Here is a 20730-nt window from a genome sequence, read left to right on the forward strand (position 1 = left end):
TCCCTTGTAACCTTAAGTAAATAACTTCCCTTTCCGTGCCTCTATTTTCTCTCTATAATGGGATCCCTGCCGCCTCCTCGGAGCTTTGGGAAGATGACCAGAAGAGACGGTCAGAGCCACCATTTCTATAGTGTTTGACATCTCCTTGGGTACTCCCAACAGCCTCTGCGCTTGGGACTGAGTCCAGCATTACATAACTGATCGCGGGAACCCTTGTGTGTGAAACGAGGCAGCTGGAGTCATAGACATAGACCTGGAAGGGCTTTAGGAGTTACCCATCCAACCCCTTCCTTTTACAAAAAAGGAAACTGAGGTAGACACAGTGACCTGGCCAAAGCGATACAGCTCCTCTAAAAGTCCTCATGGGCAACCAGTTTACACTGCTGCCTGAATTATTAGGGACATAATATTCAGAGGGGAGGCAGCTAGGGGGCAAAGAGCATAGCGGGTCCGGGTCGGTCAAACCTGAGTTTAAATTCGGCCTCAGACCCTGATTGGTCGGGTGACCCTGGGTAAGTCTCTCCCCTATTTGCCTCAGTTTCCTCATGTGTAAAATGAACTGGAGAAGGAAATAGCAAACTAGTCCCGCACCTATGCCAAGAAAACCCCAAGGGGAGCCTCGGAGACAACGGAACAAGATGTGGAAGCCAACTCCCTCACTTTATAGATGAGACAACCGAGGCTCTCACTTGTCCTGGTCAAAGCTGGGGAGCAAGTCTTGAAAGCCTTCGTCCGGGAGGTGAGAGAAATTCAGGGGCCTAACTGCGGCACGGTGGGAAGGAGAAATGAGTCCGGGGAGAAGGACATTTTGTGAAAGCCTGGTAGTTGTTAAGTATCTGAGCTGGACTTGAACCCGGTGTCGTTATTCTTTTTATTGTTCCCAGACACCGTGCGCTGGAACTCCGCGGACAAACACGGATTCAGCCCGGGGATGACCTCAGGGTCCTGCTCGCTGGCCATCAATGGGCCCGGGATCCTCTTTGTCAACTGGGGAGGGCGAGGGGCCACGTGGGGGAGGACGTGTCCCCCCGGCCACACGGAGAAGCCCGGGCACCCCCAGCTGCCCCGGGAGGGCTATCGGAGCGGCAGAGCGGAGCCCGGGGGGCCGCCGGGACCCCGCCGGGCATCGCGGCGCCCCGAGGGTGCGGGAGGGCGGGCGGGCGGGCGGGAGACCCGCCCCTGCCCGGCTCCGCCCTGCTCCGGCCAGTATGGGAATCCTGAGCCGCCCGCCTTGCGAAGTAAAAGCAGGCGAGGGGGCGGTCCCTCGGGGCAGGCGATGGCACATAAAACGGCCGCGGCCCGCTGCCGCCTCTCCTTGCCCCGCAGCGTGGGGTCCGGATCCCGCTCGCCTGCCCGCGGCCGTGCCCCCCTCCCGCTGCTCGGCGCCCCGCCGCGCGCTGCCCCCTGAGCGAGCTCGGCGCCCCCAGGTGCCATGGCCTGCAAGCTCGGAGGCTGCAAGACCATCGTGGCCGTGGGGCTGACGGGGGTGCTCTGCACGGTCCTGGGCGGGGTGATGATCTTCATGGTGCCCCAGCTCATCAGGGACCAGATCCTCCAGGTGGGTAGGCGCCCGGGGGCCCGTCTTCCTCCTCCTCGGGGCGCCGGGCACGGGGCTGTGGCGGACCGACCCGGGGACGCCAGACCCGGGCTGGGGCGCCCGCCTGGGAGCCGCGGGGCCGACTGCTGGGCAGCTGGGAGCCCCCTGCCCGCGCCCGGGCACCCCGGCGCCCGGAGAAACGGCCGGGACGGCTGCACGGGGCCTGGACGGCTCCGGCTCGTCAGGGAGACGCGGGGACGTCCGGGCCGCTCGTGCCCGCCGGGCCCGGGAGCCCCGCTCGGGGCTCTGCCTTCGGGTCTCCGGGGGCTCCGGGCGCCGCGGGGCCAGGAAAGCGAACACCCGCGAGCCGGCTTCCTGACCGGGAACGCGCCGGCTGCTCACCCCACCCCAGCTTTCCTTTAACCCTTTGCCGCTTGGGGCCCATCGCCTGCTCTGGTTAAACTAGCAGTCTGCCTTTGAATCTTCACGGTTGCAGCATCGCAGAATGAGAGCCGGAAGGGGAGCTCAGGAGCCCGCTCCTCTCCCCCATTCTGCAGATGAGGAAATCCAGGTTCTGACGGGTAAAGGAACTTACCAGGGACACTCAGCCAAACCCCGAAACACATCCCTGGCGCAGCTGTGGGAGCCTGGGAGTCTCTGAGCAAGGGCTGTCCCAGATAAAGAGAGGAGGGAGGCGAGGGAAGGAGTTGGGCATCCCCTGGGGAAGGGGCTTTAGGGACCAGCCGGGTGGGCCTTTGCTCTCTCCGGGGAAGTGAAGTAAGCCCAGACCACAGGTGGCGGGCATTGTTGGGCAGGGTCTAGGATGCTTGGAGCCTGTGTCTTTGGGCTCTGGGAGCACTCCCGGACAGATGCGCCTCAACAGCATCTTCGGGCTCTGGGAGCACTCCCGGACAGATGCGCCTCAACAGCATCTTCGGGCTCTGGGAGCACTCCCGGGCAGATGCGCCTCAACAGCATCTTCGGGCTCTGGGAGCACTCCCGGGCAGATGCGCCTCAACAGCATCTTCGGGCTCTGGGAGCACTCCCGGGCAGATGCGCCTTAACAGCATCTTCGGGCTCTGGGAGCACCCCCGGGCAGATGCGCCTTAACAGCATCTTCGGGCTCTGGGAGCACCCCCGGGCAGATGCCCCTCAACAGCATCTCCAGGCTCTGGGAGGGATCCTGAGGTAGATGCACCTTAACAGCATCTTTGGGTTCTGTGAGGGAACCTGGGGCAGATGCACCCTTGCCTGTCAGAAAGTTTCCTCCCTGGCATGTTGGCTTCTGAATCTGCTGCTTTGGTTTGCCTTGGTATTGCATAGTTAGCATCTAATTAATAAGCCCCAGTATTGTAGTGCTGGCTGTCTCTCTCCCCGCCCCCCCCCCCTTTTATATGTCGTTTCCACCAGCTCATTTAAGACCCAGAAGAATGCTTTAGGCGCCTTCCTCCTTAACTCAGAGCCCGATACCTAGTAAGTGCTGAGTAAATGTCACTTGGATGGGGCAAGCTAAACAGCCCTTTGTAAAAAGTTCCTCAGTCCCTGAACCTTTCCATAATTGCGCCCAGACATTTTGAAGTCACTCTTCTGGGGCTAGAAAGACCAAAGCAAGTTCGCAGATGAGTAAATATATTATGAAATGTTAGTGAGGGAGAATCTTAATACTAGGAGGTTGATAGGGGGCCTTAATGGCGCCTGAGCAGAGGCTTGTGGGAAAATCCAAATTCTAAAGGGTAAAGATATAGGGAGGGCCCTCTGTTCCACACCTGTAAAATGGCCTGTTCAAACTGGACCTAATACAAAGGGAGTAAGATCTCAAGGTAAGCCTCCCTCTCCAGAGTTGTTGAGACCAGTGAGTCCTATATCCCCAGTGAGAAGAAGCTTTTATCACCTCGCAGATATCAACATTTTATGTCTTTCCTCAATTCAAATCTCTTTGAAACACCAAGATGAAAAACACCTTGGGGAGATAATCACAGAATAGATCTTTCTCTCTCTCTATGTGGATTGGGGAGTTTGACAGCCTGCAGCAGCCAAATAGATGGGAACTTCAGCATGTCACAGCATTCCCGTAGGCGATCAGAGCGTGTTAAGAGTTGGTGGTGACATCTCTGAAGCCTGAATTGTGCAGATGACAAATCCTCAGTGCAGATGCGATTTTACCTGTGGTCAGAAAGCCCCAAAGTAGCAGAGCCAGGATCAGAAGCCAGTTCTCTTGCTGGCTAGTCCAGAGCATCTTTGCTGCCCACTGGAGAACCTCAAAGGTCATCCTTCTCTTCCCCATTCTTCCGATGAGGAAATTGAGGCCCAAAGAAAGCTCCAGGCAATTCTATGATTTTGAATTATAGAGGCGTTGTTGAAATCACAGGTTGTGTCACTGATATAAAACTAAGATGCTAACTAACAAAAAACAATAACAAACTTCCCAGACTGCAGAGTCCGACACTTTGTAATTGAATAATGACAATAATCATTTACACAACAGTTTGCAGAATGTCTTCATTATGAAACTGAGATATAGAGAATGATATGCCCGAGATCAAACAAAAGGCAGGATTTGAATCCAAGTCTTCTGTTGTACATAGAGCCAAATAAGACCCTTCACCTCGACTTTGTCATCTGTAAAATGAGGGGGAATTGGAGTTAGAGGATCATTATGATGCCTTTCCATTTTAAATGTTGCTGTTCACTTGTTTTTTAGTCATGTCTGACTCTTTGGGAGTTTTCTTGGCAAATATAAAGAAGTGGTTTTCTTCTCTAGCTCATTTTACAGAGGAGGAAACTGAGGCAAACAGGGTGAAGTGACTAGCCCAAGGTCCCACAGCTAGTAAGTGCCCGAGGCCAGATCTGAACTCAGGAAGATGGATCTTCTTGACTTCAGGTCAGACTTCACTGTATCATGTAGCAGTCCTTCATCTTTAACATGAGACCTCCCCCTCCTTTCCCTTCACTCCTAATCATTCTACAAATAGAAACCTGATTAACCATTCAGCAATTATTACTGACTTGTTAGCAGAGAGAAAACATTTCTGAATACCTGCCTACAATAGGCATTTGATAAATATTTATTAAATATAATTGAGCCTGGAATTTTTCCTCTCTGGCTGATTCAATTTAATGGCCTAGCAGACTTCTTTGTTATAACTTAATAATAATAATAAAGAAATATGTTTTATTAATACCTTTTAAAAACTATACGCAATATATGTCTCTCTTCTGAAGGGGCCCTTCTGTAACAAAGAAAAACAAATGAGCAAAAAATACCTGAGAAAGAGACTCCATCTTAACCTGTCTCTGATATTCTGCTCCAGTAGTTCTCCACTCTCCCCCTTCCCCCTTCCCTCCTTTTTTACTCCTCAGAAGGCAGAATGTTTATTTGTTTTCTCTCTGGGACAATTATTAGCTTTTCAGTTTATTGTTTACTTCAAGTAAAGAGTTCTGCTTACTTTAAGTGACTCTTCTTTATTTACATGACTGTAGTCATTGTGTATGTTGCTTTTCCAGTTTCAATTAAATCAATCATAATTATTGAATCAACAAAATTTATTAAATATTATACCATCCCAATCACTTATTATTTATTGAAATTATATAATTATATTGAATACATTTTATTGTGTCAGGTAGGGCAGCTAGCTGACCCAATGAATAGATGGATAGATCTGGAGTCAGAAGGAATCACCCCAAATGCTGTTATGGAATCCAATAGGACTGGAAAATGGCTAAACCCACAATGCCAGACACTGTGCTAATCTCCAGGGATACAAAAAAAAGGCAATTTCTGCTCTCAATGAGCTCACAATCGAATGGGGACACAACATTCAGACAGATATGTAGACTCTGCCTTAGCACATGCAGATCCTCATAATTTTCACTTTTCAACTGCTTAAGGATATTTCATTACATTCATATTCTATAGTTTTCAAAGTCATTTCCCAGTCTGTGGTCACCAGCTTTATTTCCATTTGCTACAAGAGTATTGCCATGAATAGTATTATCTTTTTTCTTTGACTTCCTTGAGGTATATGTGTGTCTGATTTTGATTTTGATTTCTTTTTGAAAATATTTTTAAATTATGGGATAAAAGAAGCCTTCCTATAACATAGTAGAATAAAAAAGATGATCTCACATGAAACTACAAATCTACTATGTACAACTTGCATGTCTGATTTTTATAAGGCCTTCTGAAAGAGCCCACTTAGTAATGTTCACCTCGTAGATACAGGATCCGGATTGTAATTCGGAACTGAGCACTTCCTACCTCTTTGACCTCGGATCAATCACATAGGATTTTTCCATAATTTTTTCTATTTGAGTTCTGTTTCCTCAACTGTAATATGGACTGTTTGCCCTGATTGACCCTGAAATTCCTTTTCATTGCTGCTTGTATGACGACCATTTTCCCTCCCCTGTTGTCAATGAACTATGTTTAGAAATTGAGAAGACCTTGGTGATGGGGAAAGACTCGAATATAGCCAAGGCCTTTGGGTTCGGAGGCTTGCTTGTGCGTCAGTCACGCCACAGACTATCTCCTTGACTTTTGTTTTGTTATTTTTTTTTTTTCAGATTTCTTCTGTTAAGTTTTGTAATCTAAGTGATTGAGAGTCTAATGAGTGATGACTCTGTCTTCCTGGTTTTTTTATTTTTGTGGTTGCTTCATGTTTTCTTTTGAAATTCCGGGGCAAGATAGTGGTGGTGAAGGGGGCAAGTTTTTTTTTTTATCTCCTCCCATCCAAGTGACCCGGTAATGATACTAGGCTAGGACTTCACAAGAAATTGTTTGTTTCTGCAGAAATTCATGAATCTTCTCGTTAGCCTAGTCTTGTCAATAATGTAGTCTCTAAGCAGGTAATGATGTCAGCCTAACCAAATTGGAATCATAGAATCCCTTTTTGGGGGTGTGAGAGCTGGGAAGTCATTCAGTGAGAATAGATTTTTGACTGGACTTTGAAAATTATAAAGCGCCATTACACAGATGAAGTGGCAATTGGATTTTATTTTTGGTCAGACAAGGATTCAGATTTAGAATGTCAAAATTTATAGCTAGACTGAAACTGCTCTCTCCACCCCCTACTGTAGAAATAAAATAAAGTTAAGGCCCCTTTTCCTATAAAATGATCTGGGATATGTCCACCAAGATCACGAGTAGTCAGAAGTGGCTAATGACAACTTGTGTTAAGTGCTTTATGATATAATCTCATTTGGTCTTCAACATAATGAGGTAGATGCTGTTATTATCCCTAGTTGAGGAAACTGAGACACATAGAGGTTTAGTGACTTGCTCAGCACCCGAGACTGGATTTGAACGCAGGGCTTCTGATTTCAGGCCCTGCGTTCTATCTACCACCTAATTGAGGAAGGGATCGCACAGGACTAAGGATCATTTTTATATTTTTCTTTTGTGGTTTGCCATGAGTAAAAACTTCATTGCTAGCTGACCAGTAGTCCTTATTGGGTGGGGATTTGGAAAAGTCTCACAGGATGGGAAGGTATGGAAGGGTCTGTACTGTATCATTGTTCAGATTCCAAGTTGATTTTATTGCAGGTGGAATCATTGGCTATTTAAACATTTTTTGAGAAGCTTGACTCTATTACTTCTTCTTTTTAAAATAATAGCTTTTTATTTTCAAAATGCATCCAAAGATAGTTTTTAACTTTCACCCTTGCAAAACCCTGTTAAACATTTTTTTTAATGGGTAAAAAGTACCCCTACTGACAATCAAATTCAAGATGGCATAAAATACACTTATGTACAAGATACTTGGCGGGGTAATATGGCATTTAAAGATGAAGGAAAAAGCATTTCTCAGCCCCTCAAAAGCCTCACGTTCTTCTGAGATGTAAGCTTTAGTAAGTGGGTTACAAGGTTTCATAATGTAACCTGGTCTAGTGAATCCATTAGATCTAAGGCTCTTAATCTGTTTTTTTTTTGGGGGGAGAGTCTGTGAACTTGTATAAGAAAAAAACCCAATTTTATCTTCATTAACTTCTAACTGAAATTTTTCATTTCCTTCAGATATGAGTATAGTCAACAAATGTTATTCAAAGAGAGGAGTTTTGGAGGCTCCACCCCACTGCCAAAGCAGTCCATGGTAGGAAAAGCTTGCGAACCTCAGATGTGGTGTCTGAGAGGGTGAATTGGGACATAGGGGTCCGAGGATCTCAAGGGAAGGTAATGGTGGAAGCATTTTCTGTGAAGGTGTTAACCAGTTGGAGCAAAATTAGCTCAGGAATACAAAATAACCTTCATATAGCTCTTTTAAAGTTTGCAAAGAGCTTCATCTGTGATAATCTCATTGCAACAAGAGGCTCATCTTTACTTGTATTACTAATATACCTCGTAGGATCCCTGGCCAGTTGTAGATACTTAATAAATGCAGGATGTCCCAAAAGTCTTAGTGAAATTGAAAGCTATTAAAGCTTCAAGCTGTATTTGTTGATTGGTTGATCTTATCGAGGAAGTGTCTTTATTATTTCCACTTCCATCCATCCTTATGGATGAGGAAATTGAGGTTGAAACCAGTTAAGGGACTTATCCAGGGTCATGTAGCTAAACCGTGTCTGAGGTGGAATCTGAACTCAGGTTTTCCTAACTTCAAGTTGATTTCTGTTCAGTCTTTTCATAACCTTGTTGACTTGTTGCTTTTGTATCCAAAGTTGATCATTATTTTTGTGGTTTCCCAGTTATTTTTCCACCGTGTCTGACGCTTCATGACTCCATTTGGAGTTCTCTTGGCAAAGAAACTGGAGTAGATTGCCATTTACTTAGGAACTTCTAGTCAAATCTCCCCATACTATAGCTGAAAGAACCGAGACCTGTTTTCTTTCCCTTTCAGTGTGGCTTCGTGAGCATGTTTTCCTTATCAGAACGCAGGGATTGTTTTTGTCTTAGCATTCTTGGACTTTAGCACAGTCCCCAACTTGTAATTTCTTCCTTAATACATAAGGATTATTTACATATATAAATAAATAATGAATAATTTATAATACATAAATATGTGCTGACTGATTGATTAAATGACTGATTCAGGGTCACACAGTGAGTCAGAATTAGAAAGGTGGGATTTGAACTCAAGTTTTAGTTGACTCCTATTATATTTACTATCCCAGACTGCATTAGAAAAGGGCTCTCTTTTCTCCCTTGCTTCTGTGCTTTAAAATTTTTCTCTCACAGTTGACTTTTTCCTGTAACAGAAATTGGAGGGGAAGTGAGAAAAGCTTTGAGGAAGCTTCTAAGGATATGGTTTCTATCTATTTATTTGTCTTTGGGCCTCCCCTCCCATCTGGCCCAAACAGGGACTTGGGCAGCATTCCCTGCTGTTGTTGTTCTTTTGGCCCCGTCAGTTCTGCTGGCTCAGTGACTCCTCAACAGCTTTTATTTCCCTTTTTTCCACTTAAGCTTATATTCTTTCCCTTAAGAAGGGAAAGGCTTTCAGTCATTCTTATTTGTTCATCTTTTTTCACTTCTAACTGATATCTATAAATGCACAATTAATTCTTTCTCAGTGTTTGGGGCACCTTTTGGGAGCTCAGAGCAAGAACTAGGAGGGACCGAGGGGCCTATTTAGCCCAAACTTATTTTTACAAATGAGGAAACTGAGCTATCTCTTCAAAACCTAAGGTTGGACTTGATTTTTTTCTTCCACCCAGGGTAAGACTAGGTAATCAATCAAAGAAAGCAGTATTTTTGTTTGTTTGTTTGTTTTTTTAAAGCATCTATGATAAATTGTCTGATTTTTCATGATTCTATTTGAGTTTTTTTTTTTTTTTTTTTTTTTTTTTGGCAAAGGTACTGGAGTGGTTGGCCATTTTTTTTCTGTCTCATTTGACAGATGAGATAACTGAGGCAAACAGGGTAAAGTGACTTGCCCAGGGTCACATAGATAGTATATATCTGAGGCTAGATTTGAACTCATGAAGATAAGTTTTCTTGATTCCTGATTATAAGTCCAGTGTTCTTTCCACTGTACCATCTAGTAGAAAGGTTATAATAATTTCACTGATAGAAGGATCTCAGGAAATCTAACAATGTAAGTAGATACTTGGTTCCCAACTTAAAGAGTTGGCTAGGGCTTTGAGAGGATTCAGTGTCCGGTCCAGTCCAGGGTTATAAAGCCACCATAAGTTAGAAGCAAAAGACTATGACTCTAGTCTTCCTGAATCTGAAGCTAGTTCACCCTGCCTGTGATGATGATGATGATGATGATGATGATGATGATGATAGACTCATAGATCCAGAATCTGAAAGGATCTTTGCCTCAGAGGCCACATTGTCCAATGGCTTCATTTTACCAGCGAAGAGAATAAAGTGACTTGGCTGGGGCCACTCAGGTACATCAGTGATTGACCACTCCAAAACTGGAGTGAAATAAGACCAATTTAGCACCAGCTAAACTAAGGCTAATTCTAAGAAGGGCATTGTTTATTTATCCAGAGCCTTCCAACCCTGTAGGGAGTGGTCACCAAATTTGTATATCCACTAGTGATTAGCAGTAATAAGTTCTTCAATGAATTAAATGCATAAAAGGAAAACTTAACCTTGGCTCACTGGACCATCCCACATTCAGAATGTTTCTTAAGACTTGGTCTTTTTGAATATCTAAGGATTTCCCAATGCTTGTCAAAGCATGCTTTCTTATTCTTTCTTTAATATTTCTGTCCTTAATAAGTTTGTGAGTTGTTTTTTGTTTTTGTTACTCTGTATGGGTATCTCCACCGAGAATGCAGCTCTTTATACATTTATGTGTCTTAGTAGATGGCTTTAGTTATATAGTATTTCATGGTTCATATATATAGTATTTTATGGTTTGCAGAACCCAATGAGAGAGGCAGCTAGTTGGTGTAATGAATAGAGCACCAGCCTGGAAGTCAAGAGGACCTGAGATCAAATCTGATCTCAGACACTTAATACTTCCTGGCTTTGTGATCCTGGGCAAGTAATTTAGCCCAATTGCCTCAGGAAAAAAAAAAAAAAAAAAAAGAAAGAAAAAGAAAAAAAGGAAAAGAAAAGAAAAAGGAAAAAAAAAACAAAGAAAAAAAATCCAATGAGATAATGTGGGAAGCACTTGGTAAAAGATTGAGGATTATGGCACTGGGATTAAAAGGCACTCTGGAGATTTCCTAATCTGATTTTTTCAAACACTTCTCACAAAAGTGAGAACATAGCCCTGAGGGAAGTTAAAGAGCTCGTCCAAATAATGAGGAACAAATGCCAAATCTCAGAGGTGTGAAATCTGCTTTTTGCTTTTTTTTTTTTTTTTTTTTTTTTTTGTATCCCCAACACTTAGCACAACAGCAGGCTTTTAATAAATGTTCTATTGAATGAGAGGATAGATGATTGTAAATCTTAGTCTTTTGTCTTTCAGCCATTGTGTTTTCTAATATGTGATTCTTGGAGGTTCTTTTAAAATCTATTATAGAACTGCTAGTATCACTGTGATGTGATAGTAAGCTCTGAAAGTAAGTTAGTTAAATTGATAGCGTATCAATTATATTAATTGATTACACATAACATCCCATAATAAGATAACACAGCATAGGGACTGAAACTTAGAGATTGGGATCCCCAGAAGGCAAGGCTACCTATTTCAATGCTGGTTTCTAGGTATAGATAAATCTAAAGTGTTGTGGTTTTGGTCATACTACTTGTGAGCCCCCACTAATGTACTAGTCAATCAGTAGGCTCCATTAACTCCACCAATGTGAGTCAGTAGTGAGCCTGAGAACACTGTTCCTCGGAGCAAAGTCATTGGACTAAATGGACATTGTAGGAATAGTAAACAGAGTTGATACAGTGCTTAAATTGGAATCAGAAAGACCTGGGATCAAATCTGACCTCAAACACCTGATCGCTGTGTGACTTTCAATATTTCAGTTTGCCTCAGTTTCCTCACTTGGAAAATAGGAATACTAATAGCACTTACATTCTAGGACTATTGGGATAAAATGATAATATTTGTAAAGCAGTTTCCAAACCACAAACCATTATATAAATGCTAGCTATTATTATTATACTTTTAGAAAAAGAATTAGCCGAGGAAAGTATAGCAAAAACCAGGGGCCACTCTCTTGTGCATACACAAGTTTCCTGTAGATTGGGCTCACACAGTAAATAGGTAGTGAAGGATACAGGAAGTGAACACGGAGGATCCTTTTCCTTTGTGGAATCATTACCCAGTTTCCTTTTTTTGCTGCTGATGGATGGGCAGGTCGTACAATCCATACTTCTGGTGGTTTTTAACAGAGCTCAATCCTTGATATTCATCGTCTTCCCATGGATGATCTCTCTCTACTCTCCATTCCAGTTAATATTATTCTGGTCACTGTTTATTTCCAAACCTTCCCCACCCCACAACCCATTCAGCTCTGATGTGACCTTTGATTCCTCCAAACTCAAAAGGTCATTGGACTCTTCCCTCTCTGAATTCCAATTTGCCTTAACAATCTGAGAAAGAAGAAACAAAAAAGGCAAAAATAGCTGCCTTGGGCTTCCAACCTCCTTTTGCCCCTTCCCTACTTGACCCTTAGGAATGGTTCCCAGCAGTCCTGACTCACTTGACATTGCAAAGAAAAGAACATTGAAAAAGCGGTGTTCTCTTTGGATATCCATTCAGCTCCTGCTTCTGCTTTAGTAACTCCTGAATTGTCAGTTTTTCCAGCTCCAGGCCAACTGGGAAAAAACATCCTCAGATAGGACAAACCACTCTGTCACACATGGTTAGGAATGAGCTCCTCCAAATTCCATGAGTAGACCCAAAGGAAAGGGGGCATTCTAATGCCTTCTCCCCTCCTCTGTTAACTTGCTTGGGCGAGCTATTTCTCCAATCTGGGTCTTCATCCCCCTCTGGAAAATGAAGGGATAACTGCGGTACAGTGAAGGAGCCTGTTTTGGTGTTAGAAAACCCACATTCCAATCCTGTTTCTTCATTTGGCAACTAATCCTTTTTCTAGACTTCAAATTCCTTGTCTATAGGATGAAGACGTTGACTTAAACCAGAGATCTGGGAAATATGGCCGTGGGCCATTTCCAACTGGCCTCCCATGAGCTGAGAATGGGGTTTACCATTCTCTGGGGAATTTATCATAAAGTACATAGTCAGGTACCTCTAAATACCCTTCTTAACTCAGGGTCGTACAAAAATGGGCAGTAGACTGAATCTGGCCTAAAGGTCATGATGTGCCGACCTCCGATTTAGATGGTTTTCATGATTCCTCCCAGCTTTTACCATATGTGGTTAAGCAGGGAAAGAGCTGTTGGAGGAACCTAATTTGTCCTTTACCCTCAAAAGCAAAGAGAGACTCTCCTCCTTTTTTGCCTTGTACTCACCTACACTTCTAGGGAAGCTGATTTCCATGAACTCTGCCAACAATCTGGTGAAACCTATGAACCCTTTCTCAAAATCATGGTTTCAAATGCATGAAATAATTGGATCCCAAAGGAAGAAAACTTTACATAAAAACAGTAATCAAAGTATTTAAAAAGAATTTGTGGACCCCAAGTCAGCCATAACCTAGACTCTGGGGCATGATAAAATACAATCTCTCAGCTACCAGTTCTCCCCAGTCTATCTCTTCATCCTTATTATATATTCTTTCCTTTTATATTCTGTGCATCTTCCAAAAAGCCCTAGAAACTGCTCTAGGAAGTTGAAATTCATTTCTCGCAGCTGTTTGTGAACTTGTGGCTGGAAAGCACCTTCCTTAACTCTGCTTTCCTTGATTGTCTGTTTCTTCCTCCCCCTTCCCTATTAGTCTTCCCTCTTACCATTTGCAGCTTATTTTTATTTACTTATGTAACTCAGGTATTAAGCCTGGTACATTTGTGGGGGAGAGAATGAGTTCCTATCACCTGCAGATGTAGGATCGGGAAACTCTTTCTCCTTTAAATAAAGCTTCATGAACTTTAAAAAAATCATTCCCTTGCAGGATTCCTCAAACTTTTAAAATAGGGGGCCCAGTTCACTGTCCCTCAGACTGTTGGGGGCCGGACTAGAGTAAAAACAAAAAGTTTGTTTTGTGGGCCTTTAAATAAAGAAACTTCATAGCCCTGGGTGAGGGGGAGAAACGTCCTCAGCTGCCGCGTCTGGCCGGCGGGCCAAAGTTTGAGGACCCCTGCTAGGCCATCAATATTTAGAAGAACACATACAATTCTAACCTACCCCCCTTCCCCTGCCATAAAAGCAACATATCCTGCCTTGTGGCCCTTTCCATGTCTCCTCCAGACAAGAATTAAAATCTCCCTTGGAAAGAGATGGACAAAGATCCAGATTTGTCTGTTCATGGCATCCTGGGAGCTGCTTTTAGGTAACCCATGTGGATGTACACAGAAGCTATAGCAGTGACTCTTACCTTCATGCTTGCAGTATTCCCCAATAGACTTTTTAAGACAGGGACTAGTTTTGTTTGTTTAAACTGGGGTCAACAGACTTAGCCCTTGACCTACAGAGCTCAGAATGGGGTTTTTTATGTTTAAAAAATGGTGCTATGATGGGCCAAAGTTTGCTGATTTTAGGCTTTGTATCTTTACCGTTTAGCCCAGTACTCTGCGTGTGATAAACATATCAAAAATCTTGGTTGTTTTGAATTGAATTCACAGAAAACAAAGTAAAAGGGAAGATGGTACAGAGAAATCCTATGCTTGTCTTGTGATCTCTCCTTCCCATTTCTAGTTTTTTTGGACCAGGGGATGTTTAAATTGTAGACTTTTAAACAGAACTCCTTTCTTCCTCCTCGCCACCCTCCCATTCTTTGATGGTGAGCCAGCCCACTGCTTTCTTGGACTTCCTGGGTTGAACCTTGTTTGATAGGTCACTGTCATGGCGGTCCAGGATGCTACAGGAGTCAGGTTGATGATGGTTGGATCTCCTGGTCCCAGGTGTCCGATCATCCGACATTCTCGGGCTCCTCCCTTGGTCGAGTGAAAGACCAGAACTTTTTGGAGTGTAATTAAGGTCATTTCTTGTGATTTGTTTTCCTTCTTCCTCCTAAGTTATCTAACTTCCCATTCCTCCCACTTCAGACTTCACATTTATTCCTCCCTGGTTAGCAAGCCAAACCTTGGCTACTGTTGAATAACTTGAACTTATTTTTAGTCTAGTTTATTTTGGTTCTGTTTCCTCCCCCCTCTTCCCCCATGAGTCTTTGGTTGTTTTGTGTCCTATTTATACACATGTGGCTCTATGTATATTCACCTTTTTATAGACTAGGGTGGGAACCCACAGAATCTCAAAGGAGTTTTTCTGTTTATTCCTTTGTGAGGGAGGGGGTTCCATATACCCCCCCATCTCAATTAATGTATTAACCTAAGAGCTTAATGAAGTTAGAACAGTGTAAACAAGATGGTTTTTGTCATCAGTTCTTAACATTTTTGGCAGGCGCAGTGGATAGAGCACCAGCCCTGAAGTCAGGAGGAGAAATCTGGCCTCAGACACTTCCTGGCTGTGTGATCCTGGACAAGTCACTTAACCCCAATTGCTTCCCCAAACAAAACAAAACAAAACAAAACAAACCTTTTTTGGTAGTCTGAAAACAAAACAAAACAAAACAACTATGGACCCTATCCCAGACTACGTTTTTTAAATGCATAAAACAAAATATATAGGCTTATAGAGAAAATTAATCATATTGTAATATACATCAAAATTTAAAAGTTATCACAACTTAAAAACAAATTCATGGACCTCAGGTTAAAAACTTCAGATCTATACCTGAGGGTAGATGTGATTAGATTAATAAAATAATTGGAGGAGGAAATAGCAAACCATTCCAGTATTATTTGTCAGGAAAACCCAAAATGGGATCACAGAGAGTAGGACAAGACTGAATAACAACAAAAGAATAAGCTTCTTGATTCTAAGCTTAGTGTTCTGTTCTCTTGTTAACAGGGCTAAGTGACTTGCCCAAGGTCACACAATATCTGAGGTTGAATTTGAACTCAAGTCCTCCTGACTCTAGAGCTGACACTCCTACCTACTGCACCATTTAGTTGCCCCTCAGTGCTCTATGTGCCAATTAATTGCCTTATGAGATCAACAAGTTGATATCCATCCTCTGTTTGGAGAGTACTAATGATAGGGAGCTCATCGCAATCTAATATTTAAAAAAAAACAAATTTTAAAAAACTTTATCAACAAGATGAGTTTGGACCTGGATTATATTCTCAAATAACCCTATGACCCCAGCAGTAACTGAAAATACTTAAACCATAAAGCTATATTTCTCAAACATGTCTTCTCTTAGAAGACAGCTCTGCAGAAATGATCCATTTCACTTAAAACAGTTTTACTGAGTTACTATAGCAATCACAGAATCTCAGTCTAAAGGAATAGGTGGTCATCTTATTGTTCAGTTATTTTTAATTGTGTCTGACTCTTCATGATCCCATTTGGGATTTTCTTGGCAAGATACAAGAATTATTTTCCTTCTGTTTCCTTCTTCAGCTCATTTTACAGACGAGGAAATTGAGGCATCACAGCCAACACACAGATAGGCAGTGTCTGAAGCTGGATTTGAACTCAGGAGGATCAGGTCCACTACTCTATCAACTTCACTGCCCCAGGTGGTCATTAAAATTTTTTTTTTTCCTCTTCCAAAGTCCTCTCTGGATGATGGGACTAATCTTATTATAGAAGAAAATTTCTTCAGCTAAACAGGGGAAAGGAAGGCTCTTCTGGGTCTGATCATCCATCAAGAACCAACAGGCCTGTGCTCCATCTGACCACTGACCCCAGTCTAAGTTGTCTCATAGAGGAGATCCATTAGATCTCAAGATCTTCTGCAGAGACAGAATTACTCGGTCACCCTAGAAATGATTCATTTGTCCAATGTGTTTTAGACTTGCCTTCTCTCACAAGGGAAGGGTTCAGGAGAGGTCTTTCAGGATTAAAACACTGGGTTGCATCTCAACCCTGAAGGTTCCATCGTTGCCCCGAAGGGCTTGGACCACCAAGCTCTCTTGCCTTTAGTGCCTGTAGGAGATCCCTGCCACTACAAAGGTTCTTTCTGATGGTTTGCCCAGCTGCCCTGCCAAAGCTGCTCAAGTGCATTGGCTGTTTGGGGCAGGAATGAGGGGAGATGTTGCAAGATGGACAGACATATGCAGGCAGGAAGGGCCTAAGGGTGGAGCTGACCCATGATGATACCTTGAAGGCCTAAGGCCCTGGGGCATGCAGGCATGTGGTTTGGGTAAATTTTCCCCAGGAGACTAAGAGAAGGCCGGAGACATCCTGATGGCTCCAAGCTCCAGTTATTTCTGAATAATTCTATGTTATATATAGATACATTTCTATATATGTGTATATATTGACTATGTAAAATAACTCTATGTATAACTGTGTAAAACTTTTATCTGTTTCTTTCAATCAAGCCAATCTGCCTACAGCTGTGACTTTTGCCTGTTGTTATTAATTCTGCTTTCTGAAGCCAAGCAGAATAGACCGTCCATAAAAAACTATCCATAAAAAAAGTCTATGCTCTGTTTCAGGCACTGCTCGTAGTGCTAAGCAAAGGTAAAAAACAGATCCTCTCAGGGACCATTTTATCTTGTTAATAACTTGTTTAGACAGGAAACTCCTTGAGGGCAGGGAGTATCTTTTTTCTTATTTATTTATTAATTTACTCATTCATTCATCCATTTATTTACTTATCATTCATTCATTTATCTATTTATTTATTTAACCTTTTAATAAATATTTGTGTTTGTTTTTTCTAAAATTCAAATAAGGGGCAGCTAGATGGATAGAGCAGTGGATAGAGCACTAGTCCTGAAGTCAGGAGGACCTGCGTTCAAATGTGACCTCAGACACTTAATTAACACTTCCTGGCTGTGTGACCCTGGGCAAGTCACTTAACCCCAATTGCCTCAGCAAAAAGGGGAAATAAAAAAAAGACAATTAAGAGTCAGGTAAATTTGATCTCTAGAATTGTCCTAATCCATTTGTAAAGTAAGATTATCCAAAAAGGAAGCTGTGTTTAGTTTGGCATAAGGCCCTTTTGAGGATCACCTTTTTCTTTTGTAACTAACTACCTGTTTAATAACATACTGGATCATTTTGCAAGTCCAAGCTTCCTGGTCTGGAGTTTGCAGACTTTTTTTTTTTTAAATTTTAAATGGTGACATTTACCCTTCTTTAGTTTTAGGCAACATTCCCTCTCCTCTTGTGCAATCTAAACAAAGATGAGCTGGGGTAGCTTCAGAGCTCTAACCACTGATTTGATCAATGCCTTGGGGTAGCTCTTCATCTTGTCCCAGGGATTTGAACTCTAGGGCAACCGGGAGCTTTTTGCAGTGTGCTGTCTTTGGCTTTCAGTTTCTGATTTGCATTTCTCTTCTCTCTATTTTTTCAGTCCAAAGGTTATTCTCCTATCACCCATAATTATCATCTTATCTACCCTAGGCTCTGCTCGGTCCTGCCTGGATCCCCTCCACCCCCATCCTGGGATGCTTAGTGCTAGTCACTAAGCCTTTGCTCATTTTGCACTCTAGTACTTAGTCCGTTGATAACTATTCTTACAGGGCTAATTATTATTATTATTTTTTAACTCTGTCTCCATCTTTTCTGTTGTTGCTGACTGATTTCAGTTGTGTCAAACAGAGCTTCCAGACTGGTTTGCCATTTTCTTCTCTAACTCATTTTACAGATAAGGAATGTGAGTCTGAGGCTGGATTTGAACTCACAAAGATGAGTCTTTTTTTTTCCCCCCCCTCTGAGGCAATTGGGTTAAGTGACTTGCCTAGGGTCACACAGAAAATGAGTCTCTTGACTCTATCCACCACACCACACCTCCCAGCTGCCCCTGAGGTCTAGGAGTACATGTCAGGTTGTTTTTCTCCTTCATAAACTCTAGAATGATGTAGTCACTTCCCTTCCCTTTACCCCCTCCTCAAATTCCCGGCCTTCTTGCTCAAACAACCACTTCCTGCTTGTAGGTGAAGCCAGTCCCCACATTAGCACTTACCCTCAAATATCGTGGAGGATGATGGGGTCATTAGGGCAAGCCAAGGAATCATCCATTACTATTTTGGGATCAGTAATCTCCAGTAAATTCTAAACTCTTGGAGTTCCCCATCCCCATGGCGAAATGGATCTGTGACCAGTTCCCTGAGCTCATCAACAGTTTTCCCCCCTTCTCTCCAAGTCTTCTCTAGTTTACTCCATTGATAAAAATTGCTTCCATTTTCGTCCTTCTGTTGATCTTCACCCATATTTTCTCCACTCAACTCCCTCTGGGCCCATTCTTAAATTTTTTTTCACATTAGAATGTGAGAAATTCCCATGTGTTAGTATTCTCAGAAGGGGTAAACTCCCCATATGAACATTCCCATCCTTCTTTATATGCAGCCATGTTTGTTGTTTCTACGAATAGTAACATTCCGTTATGTTCATATACTACAATTTGTTTAGCTCAGAGTTGCTAAAACTGGTGGGACCCATGAGTTTATTCTTTAAAAATTGATCATAATAATAGACAGTTTATATATAATATCTATGTCTTATTTATACATTGTATATAATAGCTACATATATATGATAATATATAATAAAATCTATTATTATAATAGACATTCTATAATATTATAATATATAATATATCATAATATGTATTACATTGTAATATTATATAAAATATAATTGGGTATTTTATTTATTGGTATTATTGGTTATTTTATTTTAAATGATTGTGAGAAAGGATTCATAGGTTTTTAACAGATTGCCAAAGGGGACTAGGTTAAGAACCCTTGCATTAGCTCTTCTCCAACCAATGGACATTTAATGTTATAATATATAACAATATAATACATTTTACATATATATATGATATAAATATTTTAGTCCATATGAACCTTTAGTATGTATTTTTAAAAATATACTTTTTATTCCCTTATACTGGTTTCTTTTAATTAAGGGCAACTAGGTGACAAGATGGATAGAACAGCTGGGCCTGAAGTGGGAAAGATCTGAGTTAAAATTTGACTTCAGGTATTTACTAGCTGGGTGATCCTGGGCAATAACCTCCCATTTTCCTCAGTTTCCTCATCTATAAAGTGGAGATAATAAAAGCATGTCCTTCCCGGGGCTATTTTAAAGATCAAATGAAACAATAATAGTCGTGTGTAGCACATATAAGTGCCATATAGATATTAGCTATTATTATTAAATTCACATTCTGTGGCTTTATAAAATAATCCTTTGATCATTTGTTCTGTATGTTGCCAAAGAGGTAAGTTAATTTAGATAATATTGCCATTTTATTGTATTAGCTTGGACTACTTATAAACAAAGAATAATTTCATTTATTAATGAAATCTGTAATTTAGATCTGTATTTATTTGTATGAAGTATATTGCAGTTGTGTACCTGTAACTCCTATGTCTGGGCAGGTAGACAGACTGCCAAGTATTTTATACTTTTCATAGTTATTTTAAATAGAATTTCTCTTTCTTTCTCTTCCTGCTAAGTTTTAGTGGAAATACACAGAAACGCCGATGTTTTGTGGATAAACCTTTCAGCCTGAGACTCAGTTTTGGGTTTTTTTCAGTGAAAAGTTTTGTTGTTGTTGTTTTGGGGAAGGGAAGGATCAAGACCTCAGTCTGGGACTTCATTAGAATTAGTGAGATGAGAAAGTCTCTGCCCCTGATGATTGGGAGCTATTCTGTAGCCTTGGTTGATTAAGCATGTAATTTAGAGGCACAGATGTGATATGGGTCAGAGTGGATCTCAACACTCCGATCGCTTAACTTTATAAATTGACTTTTTTTTTTTTTTTTTGAAGACCTTAACTTTACTTGGAATGGCTGTTGGAAATCTTCCTAGTACTTATAAAATCTTGGCTTTCTTTTGCAAGACTTTACCGTCTCCTCTGGTTCTTTCTGAATTATTTCCATTTGTGCCCAGGAGATTTACCAATAGTTGCCAAATTTGGCAAGGCAATGGCAAGAAATTTTCTGTCATATTGCCCTGGGAAGATAGCAGAGTTTTCTGTGAGTACTACAGTGGAGTCAACTTAATGGCCTCTGGTGACCCTTTGTGGGCCACCACTGCTACTCTATTGCCATCTCTTCCTTTGATCTTATTAGATTATAAGATAATGCTAATATTTGGCAGTTGTAAATACAAACTGATTTCCTGTTACTTCTAAAGTAACATCTGTGGTGATTTCATAGAGAGACATTGAACATTCAGGATAATTATCTT

At 42.0% G+C, this 20730-nt stretch overlaps 1 protein-coding gene across 4 annotated transcripts in view; it reads left to right on the plus strand.

Moving 5' to 3' along the window:
- Positions 1-1302: 1302 nt before the first annotated feature.
- SCARB1 (scavenger receptor class B member 1) overlaps positions 1303-20730 on the plus strand; it is a 98073-nt gene continuing 78645 nt past the window's right edge. For 3 of the 4 annotated variants that reach the window (XM_031948428.1, XM_031948427.1, XM_031948426.1), the window contains exon 1: positions 1305-1558. In XM_031948428.1, the coding sequence (XP_031804288.1) occupies positions 1433-1558 (126 nt within the window). In that variant the 5' untranslated portion in view covers positions 1305-1432. Of the gene's footprint in view, positions 1559-20730 lie in introns of all 4 variants that reach the window. The other variant, XM_031948429.1, reaches the window with a different exon arrangement.

The sequence above is a fragment of the Sarcophilus harrisii genome, chromosome 1, assembly GCF_902635505.1.
Source record: "Sarcophilus harrisii chromosome 1, mSarHar1.11, whole genome shotgun sequence".
NCBI lineage: Eukaryota > Metazoa > Chordata > Mammalia > Dasyuromorphia > Dasyuridae > Sarcophilus > Sarcophilus harrisii.